Source organism: Phyllobates terribilis, unplaced genomic scaffold (assembly GCF_046119375.1).
Source record: "Phyllobates terribilis strain yellow unplaced genomic scaffold, ASM4611937v1 Scaffold_4995__1_contigs__length_55298, whole genome shotgun sequence".
Taxonomy (NCBI): Eukaryota; Metazoa; Chordata; class Amphibia; order Anura; family Dendrobatidae; genus Phyllobates; species Phyllobates terribilis.
This window is the reverse complement of record NW_027367743.1, coordinates 22,441-32,977: the sequence shown is the minus strand read 5'-3', so window position 1 is coordinate 32,977 and position 10,537 is coordinate 22,441. Positions and strand designations below refer to the sequence as shown.

Below are 10,537 nucleotides of genomic sequence, written 5' to 3'. Positions count from 1 at the left end.
GGAGTTTGAGAGTTTGTTGGAGATGTGATCCAAAGATGGGTAAGTGAAAGAAGTCCATGAGAGGAATGAACGAGGAAGAAGATGACTGAATTGTTTTGAAAAAATACTCCATCCGGATACAAATACATGTCATTATAGAACAACTTTTTTGAATACAAATACATGTCATTTTACCAACTTTTCCCTCTTTTTACCACATTTACCCCTATGCAATTATTACACTATAACCTATTTTATTTTTTTAGATATTGCTTTTTACATTTTCAATGCACTTTAATAGGGTTATTTATGTAAAGAAAATTTTATCTTAATTTACGTAAAATTTTGTCTATAGACATTACTAAAAGTTAACAATTATGGACGGAAGGGCATCAAGTGAACAAATACCGAACTTCATGGATACCCGGCAAAATAGGGTAATTTCTGGTATAACGGACGGATTTGTCTTACTTCATGTATAGTAGGCTAAATATTTTCTATTATCATTGTATTTGAACTGCTCGAATTCTTCGACACTTATAAATAGATAATCTGATGGTGAACGAAAAAGGAAGATCCGATCAAGCTGATCATGGTGGACGCGAATTTGATTTCCTAGCTCCTGGAAAAGAAACGTTTTGAGAAGAAAAACTTTTCATGCAATTTTTCCCGGATCAAAATCGTCACTATGTCGAGCGTAACAGCTGAGACTCTTCTCCATCGTAACCCTAGCAAATCAATTCCCAAACTCATTACCAGATTTAAAGAAAATAAGAAACTTTGGGTGAATTACTCTTCTTCTTCGAAACCCTTAAAGATTGGCGGGAGTATTCGCAGATGTGGACCTACCAGAATGCTCTGCGTAGCTGCTCGCTCTGGCGATTCTTCTGATGTCTCCTACAGCTACGACGTTATTTACAGCAATTCCTTCACTATAAAACGGACCAACACTGTAAGGCTCAGCGTGTTTTTCATTTGTTCTCCCTGTACATGAATTTGGTTGATAGAAGTGTTGCTTTAGGTTGAAGGGGAGATCTACACTAGGGTTGATCCAGGGAAGGCAGACGGGCATTGGCAGTTGACAGTTGGTTGCAATCTTCCAGGAAAGTGGATTTTGCGCTATGCAGTAAGGTTTGTTCTTCATTTGTCCGATGTTACTTCTCTGTAAGATTTGGAATTTTGATCGTTTGTGTCTTGGTGCCATCTAGTGAAACGAGGCCTCCCCAAACTGTGCCTGTCAAGGTTTGTCGATGGCGCTTTTCATCTTTTTTTTTGGATTACAAGAGATTAGGATCATGTGAAAACATACATTAATGTGTGAAATGAAACAAAAGTTAAATGTGCACATTATTATCTTATATGTACACATAATATTAGGTTCACAAATAAACATGGTAAGTTCACGTATAAGATACAAATTTTCACATATAACTTTAGTTTCATTTCACGCCTTAAATATGTTTTTACCGGAAACTTCCTTGATTATGATATTGAAATTTTAGGATGTGGGTTTCACAGGATTATGCCCTAGACACGCCTATGAAGGATGCGGCTATGGCAGAAGGAGAAGATCATTTTCAAGAAGTGAAGATTGACATCAACACGTCCAGTTCTGCTGGATCGGTCAACTTTTTTCTAAGGGTCGGTTGTTTTCTTCTGATTGCAAGATTACTCTTGTCATACTTTTCTGGTTATCATTGTTTTATCTACATTGAAGCAGGATGAAGAGACTGGATCATTTATTCAACATAAGGTTAGAGAATTCAAGGTGCCTCTTGTTGTTGATCACCTCCAAGAAGGTGATAAGCCAGACGAGGGAGTTCGGAAGGAGCACAACGTGGTTGGAAAAATTCATATGGAGAATTCAGTCCATGTTTCGGTGAAGAAATGTGGGGAGACAGATAAGAATATTGTGGATATTGAAACTGATATTGTGGAGGAAGTAGTGGCTCACTGGGGTGTCTGCAAAGATGATCACAAGAAATGGGAGGTGCCGGCTTCGCCTCATCCACCAAATACCAGAGTGATTAATGATCGAGCTTTGGAAACAAAACTGCAGGTATACTATTCTTTCTATACTGTAGTTTGATTCTAAGGCTCAGCAATTCCACATTGTATAAGTATGTTTCAGGCTTGTTTGGTATTGTATTTATAAAAATATTATAAAGAGTTTTTGTAATTAGGGTTTGCTTGGTAGATATATTTATAAACATGTTTTAGATTAAACGTGGGTTTGGTTCAATAAATTATTTTTATAAAAGTTTGTGCATTTAAAAAAAATATAGTATGAAAAAAGATTAAAGTTAATTTATTACACATTTATCGGATACAAAATAAGTATTTATTTGAAAAAAAAACCTTATAAGGAATAAGTAGGGCTTTCAAACGGATCATTATCTAGAAAATTATTTTTAACACGGTAAATGATATTAGACATTAGAACCAGAGAAAATGAATGATAAAAAGTCTTTATCAATATTTTACCAAAATACATTTTTACCTGTTGTAACTATATTGGAAAAGAGGACTGCAATTCTTTTAATCAGTGCTATGCTTGTTTCAACTTTTGGGATACATTAATAAAGAAAAAGTTTCTAGTAGAAATATACCTTACGGTATGAAATGTGAACATGTTTTACGTGAACTTTACTGTGTTATATGTGAACCTAATTAAGTACTTATCTGTGAACCTAAACTTATATAATATGATTAGTGCATCTATTTTCAACCACACATATTAATACTTTGGGTTCACATGTATGTAAGATTAACGTTCACGGTTGGTGCATCCGGTTGACAAAGCATTTATGTTATACACTTTGAGCCTTCAATAGCTATAAGATTCAATTTTCCTTTGGAATGTTTAACTTATAAATGTGATGGAAATGTCAAGTGCACTTGTGTCATCTAATTTACTCAAATAAGTTGACTCCTTTCGCAGCCGGAAAAGGATGTTAGTGGAAAGAAAGGAGTCTTCACAGTGGACAAAGAATTTGCTGGGTTTGTTTTCGTGCTGAGACTAGGTGATGATACGTGGTTACAATACATGGGAAACGACTTCTTTATACCACTCGAAAGCGCGGAGGAAGAGAATCAAGAGAGTTGTCGCACCGTATACACCAACGGACTTATTAACAACATCAGAAGTATAGTGAGCAACATCTCGTCCTCAAAGACATGGATAAGGAAAAGCAAAACGAACCAGGAGACGCTTCTTAACGAGATTGAGAAGCTAGCTGCTCAAGCCTACAGCGTGTTCAGAACCAACATTCCTGGATTTTCTAAGTCTGAAGAGAAGGGGAGTGAGGATTTGGATGCAAAGGTGCTGCCTACAGTCGAGCTGCACTCAGGGACTGGAAATGGGTATGAAATCCTCTGCCAAGGATTCAACTGGGAGTCTCATAAATCAGGAAGATGGTACATGGAGCTTTATGAAAAAGCTGACTACTTGTCTTCTCTCGGTTTCACTATAATTTGGCTGCCGCCTCCTACTGAGTCGTTAGCACCCGAGGGTTACATGCCCAAAGATCTATACAATCTCAACTCCAGGCAAGTAAGCTGATGAATAAGGTTCGACTAGACCTAGCAAAAGGGTCGGGTGGGTCTGGTTCAAATCGGGGTGAATTGAACGGGTTGATAAAAATTCGGCTAGATTGGGTTAGGCTTATGACGGGTTTCGGGTCAGATTGACCTAACAAGTCAAGAATCTATTTTAATGTTTTTATAGTTTAAAATAGATTTTTAATAATGAAAAATATTATTATGTATTATTTTTAGATTAATATATTATTGTATTTTTTAATTAAATTATATGTAAATAATTTGTATTGTAATGACATGTATGATGTGAAACATATATTTCGGGTCTGGTTTGACCAACTGATTTTCGGGTCGATTGGGTCTCAGGTCGATTGGGTTTAAGTGTTTTTTTGGGCCGAGTCCTTACCGATCAGGTTGTGTCGGGTCAACGGGTCGGTTTGACTTTTGTAAGGTGTAGGTTCCACTGAAATTACATCTTAAAATGAAAAAAAAACTTCGCTTATTTACAAAATTTCCACAAAGTCACTTTTTTTTCATCATTTTTTTTTAATAAGTTCACAAATTCATACTTTATTGTAATTGAATATGTTTATATTTGAGATAGCAAGATTAGGGCAAATTTTGCTTATTTACTTTTTACGCATATGTACGTACATGACTCAACATGATGAGGTATGTTGTTTGTTTTGTCAGATATGGTTCTATGGATGAACTGAAGGCAGTGATAAGCAAGTTTCATGAAGTTGGAATAAAGGTTCTTGGAGATGTGGTGTTGAATCACAGGTGTGCGGAGTACAAGAATTGTAACGGTGTCTGGAATATATTTGGAGGGCGCTTGAACTGGGACGACCGTGCTGTGGTGGGAGACGACCCTCATTTTCAGGGAAGGGGAAATAAGAGCAGCGGAGACAACTTCCATGCTGCTCCTAACATTGATCACTCTCAAGACTTTGTCAGAAGGGATATACAAGAATGGATGCGTTGGCTAAAGTAATTTAAGATTCTTCTTCTTCTAGCTGTTAGTTAGTTAGTTATTGCTTGCCTTGCCTTGCCTTGCAGGAATGAGGTTGGGTATGATGGATGGAGGCTTGATTTTGTGAGAGGGTTTTGGGGAGGTTATGTAAAGGACTACCTAGACGCTACTGAGCCCTATTTTTCAGTGGGCGAGTATTGGGATTCGCTGAGTTACACGTATAGTGAGATGGACTATGATCAAAACGCGCATAGGCAAAGGATCATAGACTGGATCAATGCCACCAATGGTTACTCGGGTGCGTTTGATGTCACCACCAAAGGAGTTCTTCATAGCGTAAGTGTCCTCTTTCAAGTATCATCATCGTATTAGGTTTTTTTATTAGTACCTGAAAGTAGTGTCAGGGCTTCGCGAGAGGATCTGAGGTCTGTTCAGCCCCCTCTGCTTCGTTTTCTTTCTAGATTTCGACGCGTCATCGGTTTTGATGATGCAGGATTGTCTTCAGTTTGAAGGAATCCCATTGTTGACCTTGTATATTAAGAGCAAACTAACTAGTGTTAAATGGTTTTGTAGCAGGCGGTGGGAGATTGTCAGTATTGGCGGTTAAGAGATTCTGAAGGGAAGCCTCCGGGAGTTGTTGGTTGGTGGCCATCTCGTGCTGTCACCTTCATTGAGAATCATGACACTGGATCTACTCAGGTATTCCATCTTAAACCCAATTAACAATAGGAGGAGTAATCCATATGTTTATATAGTGGACACTTTTTCTCTCCACCTCCGATATAGGATAATATTTTACGAATTCAGCTTATCAGATCATCAAAATCCACTCATGTTGACATCTTTTCAAGGGTCATTGGAGGTTCCCTGCCGGGAAGGAAATGCAAGGGTATGCCTACATACTAACACATTCCGGTACACCATCCATCTTCTACGACCATTTCTACTCGTCCCTCCAGGAACAAATCTGTAAGCTAATCGCCGTCAGGAGGAGGAACAAGATCCACTGCAGGAGCAATGTCAGTATCCAAGTCTATGACTTACATTACACGCGCTCTCAATCAATACCAGCTTATCTTGATTTTGTGTCTCAGGTGCAAATAGTCAAGGCAGAAAACGAGCTGTACGCGGCAGTAATTGATGGCAAGGTGGCGATGAAGATCGGTCCTGGCCACTACGAGCCACCATGTGACAAGAAATGGTCATTGGCCGTTCAAGGCCAACGTTATAAGGTCTGGGAGACATTGTAAAGATCATGTGCAGAATTCAACTATTCATAGCCATAAAACATCAATTAGTACAGGAACAAATAAACTATACTTCTACATATTGGACACAGTAAAATGCTATGATACCCAGAAGCTTAGGTGTAGCTCTTATTTGTTTTATTTCATTATATATTTATACACTCCTTTAGGCCTTTGACATAACATGAGACCTTCAAAATAACATATGATTAATGTTGTTGTTTCTTTGTTCATTTTTTCTACTAAATCTTGGAATTGATCTTTCCCTCTCGGTTCCCCTGAGTTAAATATATAGCTATTCTTTTAAAAGAGGTACTTAAATGTATAACTATATACTCCATCTCACTATAATGCATCTGCAACTAAAGGGCTAAAAAGGTTACGTCTTGTCTACTTTAATATGCAGCTAATGATATATGTCTTGTTTAGTACTACTCCAGCGACCCCAATTTATTCGCGGCCAAGTACGATGTTTTAGGGGTTTTTGTTGTGTTGGTGCATTATTCTTTTACACAAATAAAATTTTCTGCAAATTAAATACGGAAGATATTTTTTAATTAAAATACACTTTTATATTTAATTTGCAAAAAATCTTACCTGCGCCACTTAAAAATATATATGTGTGTCGGAGCCTGTTTTTCTATGGTTGTTTGAAAAAATTATTGATGGAGATGAGTAAAGTGGAGAATGTAATAAATGAAAAGAGATAGAATATGGAGGAAACAAAAAAGTGAAAATATAATGATTAAGGAAGAGAAGGCGTGACAAAGAGAAAAAATTAAAATACGTGGTTGATATTAGAGTAATGTGAGTAAATAAATAAAGGATGCAGTTCGGGTGCAAACAATGTTTATGGTGTAAAATGAGAATAAATCTAGATTGTCGACCATTTAAAAAAATGCAAGCCGGAGGCCGGAAAATGTATGTCGGAGGCCACAAAATGCATGCCAATAAAAATGCAAGCTGGAAGTTCAAAAATGCATGGAAATAAAAATGCATGCCGGAGGCCCTTTTATGCATGTATATTTGCATGCAGTTTTAACACATTAGCATGCACTTTTCGCGCATAAGCATGCATTTTTCGCTCATAAGCATGCATTTTCATTTTTAATCAAAACGCAAGTTTATGTGTTGAGAGTGCATGCTTATGTGCGAAAAATGCACGCGTATGTGCTAAAAGTGCATGCTAATGTGTTAAAAATGCATGTAAGAAATAGAGATGCACAAAAATGCCTCTGACTTGCATTTTTACTGGGATGCATTTTTGGGCCTCCGACATGCATTTTTATTGGGATGCATTTTTGGACCTCCGGCATGCATTTTTGGACCTCCGACATGCATTTTTATTTGTTCTCATTTTACACCATAATTTTTTTTTGCACCTTACATTTTCCATAAATAAATATATTAATACATAATTAAGGTACAGACTCAAAATGATGCTCTAAAAGAAAATTGTCCAAACATTTTGAGACATGAAATATTATTTGCAGAACTCTAGTTTTTTTTATTACTGGTCAATAAAGAAAATCCTCCTTAATCAGGAGGCAATATCTCATTATCGTAATTGATAATACTTACAAACTTAAAAAAAAACTAAGGAGAAAAGACTGCGAAACTTGCAGGCTTTTTCGTAGAGTCCTGATATGAGCATCAGGTACATTATGAGTGTTTAGAAAATACAATAAATAATTTATATCTATCTTGTGTAAGTCTTTTGAAGGTAGGATATCTTCTGCTCCATTATTTTCTCTAAAGCAATGGAAAATTTTAATTTGTTTGAATTGCTTGGTGCTTTCTTCTATATCCTTGATGATGCTCTTTGTACTCCAAGGTACCTGTCAAATTTTACATATTGTATTTATTACTATTAAATTATCTCCTTCTATTATTAATTTTCAATATGTAATGCACTTGTTGTTTTTATTGCTTCCATAACTGCTATAGTCTGTGCCTATATAGGAGAAGGTGAATTAATTTTTTTTATGATTATGTGTATAGCTTTTCCTTTGCTATCTCTGAATATGTAACCAATATATGAATCTTCATTAGAACAAAAAGATGCATTTATCTCTGATTTTAAACCATCCATCAGGTGGTCTTTTCCAATGAGAGATATTTTTTCTACATTTGAAATTATTGTTATTTGTATTTTTATTATGTTTATTACTATTGCGAATCATGTTGAAATTTTTTGACGACATCCAAGAATGAAATTGACTGAAAAGCAATGGGTGATGATTGTGTTGCTTTGTTATTGTTCTGTTTCTGTCTCTTTATAATTCATAACATACATAATTTCCAGATTCTTGTTATTTTTAATAAAATGATAAAAAATTATTTATAAAATTATTTGAATTATGGTAGATAATATTTCTACCTGTTCGTTGTTCTAGTATACTCCCTCCGGATATAAATACATGTCTTTAGACAAAACTTTACACAAATAAAGGTAGATTTTATTTACCTAAATAACCCTACTAAAGTGATATTGGAAATGTAAAAAGCAATGTCTACAAAAATAAAATAGCTTTTAGTGTAATAATTGCATAAGGGTAAATGTGGTAAATATAGAGAAAGTTGGTAAAATGACAAGTATTTGTATCCAAAAAAGTTGCTTTATAATGACATGTATTTGTATCTAGAAGGAGTATGTATCATATTCTTAGTCACAAGGTATTCAAAAAAGAAGTGTGATGTTGTTTCTATAGGACCATTACAAGGTGCGCAATAATTAGGAACTCTATTAAAATATCTATTTAGTCTCTTCATCGTTGGTAAACAATTAGATAAGGCTTTCCACATAATATTTTTGATTTTTGGAGGAATATTAAGATTCCACATTTTTGTAAGTGTTGTAGATTGAGATTTTATGTTGTTCGGTCTGGATAATTAAACTGCAGTTTTTGTATTAAAATCGCTTGAACTGGATAAGCTCCATATTAATTTATCTTCAACATTAGATGATGGGATATATATTTTAATAATTTGATTGACAATATTAATGAGAATAATTGTCGCTAATTTTATAGGATTCCATTTTCTCTCATTTGTAATAACTTATGAAACTTTCATATTAATGTCATGAACTAAAGGATTATAGTATGTTTTAATATTGATATTTTTATCCAATTATCATTCCAAAAATTTATCTTAGTTCCATTTTCTAATATTCAAAAAATTTCATTTTTGAAATTTTCTCGTAAATGTAATAATCTTCCAAATTGCCAAGAATTTTTAGATTTTTTGTCATAATTTATAATATTTTTATTTTAAAGATATTATTTTGTAATGATCTTAACCCATATATTATTCTCCGATCTGTTTTGTGGGATGCTTTCTTCTTTATAGAGGTTGTTGTGATGACTTGAATACATGCTTGTAGCATGGGTCTTAATATGTTCTTATGTTTTCTAATTTGGCGGAAGTCTTGTGATCCAACTCCACTAGGGTGGTTTGAGCACTATAAAAAGTGCCTTTTTGTAAACCCTAGACATAAGCCGTTATTTGTAATCTGTCTCAAATTATAATCTGATCTCCCTCTTCCCTTGGATGTAGCCAATTTGGCAAAACACGTAAATTTGTGTGTCATTCTTGTCTTTTATTGTTCTCGTTTCAATTCTGCTATATCAAACTGGTATTAAAGCAGGTTCGAATTGCACCGAGAACGACGTATGGGTCGTTGACGAAGATCGACAAGTTTACAGGGAGAAACAAATTTAGTATGTGATGGATAAAGAAGCAGGATTTGCTGAAGTAACATGGTCTATGGGCGCCTCTGACAATCGAAAAGAATGGGATGGACGTTTCTTCTACAGATTACAAAGCTATTGAGGAAAAGTCTCATTCTATGATTCAGTTGTACCTCACTGATGATGTTATTACAGAAGTTGTAGACCAGGAAACCACCTCCAAATTATGGTTGAAGTTGGAGAGTCTCAATAAGACCAAGTCACTGACTAGCAAACTGATGTTAAATCAATGTCTTTTCAGCATGCACATGTATGCAGGTACAACTCTTAGAGATGACCTAGATCAATTGAATATTATCTTGCTAGATCTGCATAATATTAATGAAAAGATTTTTCTGCCTATGTCATATGAGAATTTTGTGTAGTCTTTCATGGATGGGAAAGCGATTGTATCACTAGAAGAGGTTAGGTCTTCACTGCACGATAGAGAATTACGTCGTAACACAATTGGGTCGGGTATAGAAAATTAGGCTTCTGGATTAAAGGTCAGTGGAAGTAGGGATGGTACAAAGAAGGAATATCAGAAGCAAGAGCAGAAATCAAACCCAAAATTACCAGAAGATGTTTGTGCCTAATGTAAGAAAAAGGTCATTGGAAGAATGATTGTCCTAAGAAGAAGCAACAACAACAAGAGCAGAAATCCAATTCTATTATAGTAGCAGAAGATGACGCTACTTTTGAAAATGATATTGTGCTAGTTGCTGATGAGCACACTCATCATCCTGATGTATGAATTCTTGATTCAGGAGGATCATATCATATCTTCCCATCAAGGGTGTTTTTCACAACATATAGCCCCTTAGATGGAGGTAGTGTCTCTATGGCAAATGGTTCTATCTGCAAGGTGATTGGGATCAACTTAATCAGGGTTAGAACACATGATGGAAAATTATGTAGAATCAAGGAAGCTAGACATGTTCCACTTTTAAAGAAGAATATGATATCTCTTAGTCTGTTGGATAGTAAGGGTTTTAGTTATTCAGGAAAAGATGAAGTTCTAAATGTGTGAAAAGGTTCAGATATGATTCTAAGAGGCATTAGGTGGG

At 35.3% G+C, this 10,537-nt stretch overlaps 1 protein-coding gene across 1 annotated transcript; it reads left to right on the top strand.

Moving 5' to 3' along the window:
* Positions 1-356: 356 nt before the first annotated feature.
* Positions 357-10,224, top strand: LOC141249683 (uncharacterized). The gene is made up of 18 exons (XM_073669755.1): positions 357-416; positions 599-931; positions 1,001-1,143; positions 1,188-1,221; positions 1,498-1,620; positions 1,700-2,038; positions 2,921-3,528; positions 4,213-4,509; positions 4,579-4,828; positions 5,069-5,191; positions 5,344-5,511; positions 5,587-5,738; positions 9,018-9,027; positions 9,168-9,248; positions 9,389-9,461; positions 9,558-9,749; positions 9,876-9,947; positions 10,073-10,224. Exons 1-18 carry the CDS (start codon positions 357-359, stop codon positions 10,222-10,224), a joined length of 3,210 nt encoding a protein of 1,069 aa, XP_073525856.1.
* Positions 10,225-10,537: the final 313 nt, after the last annotated feature.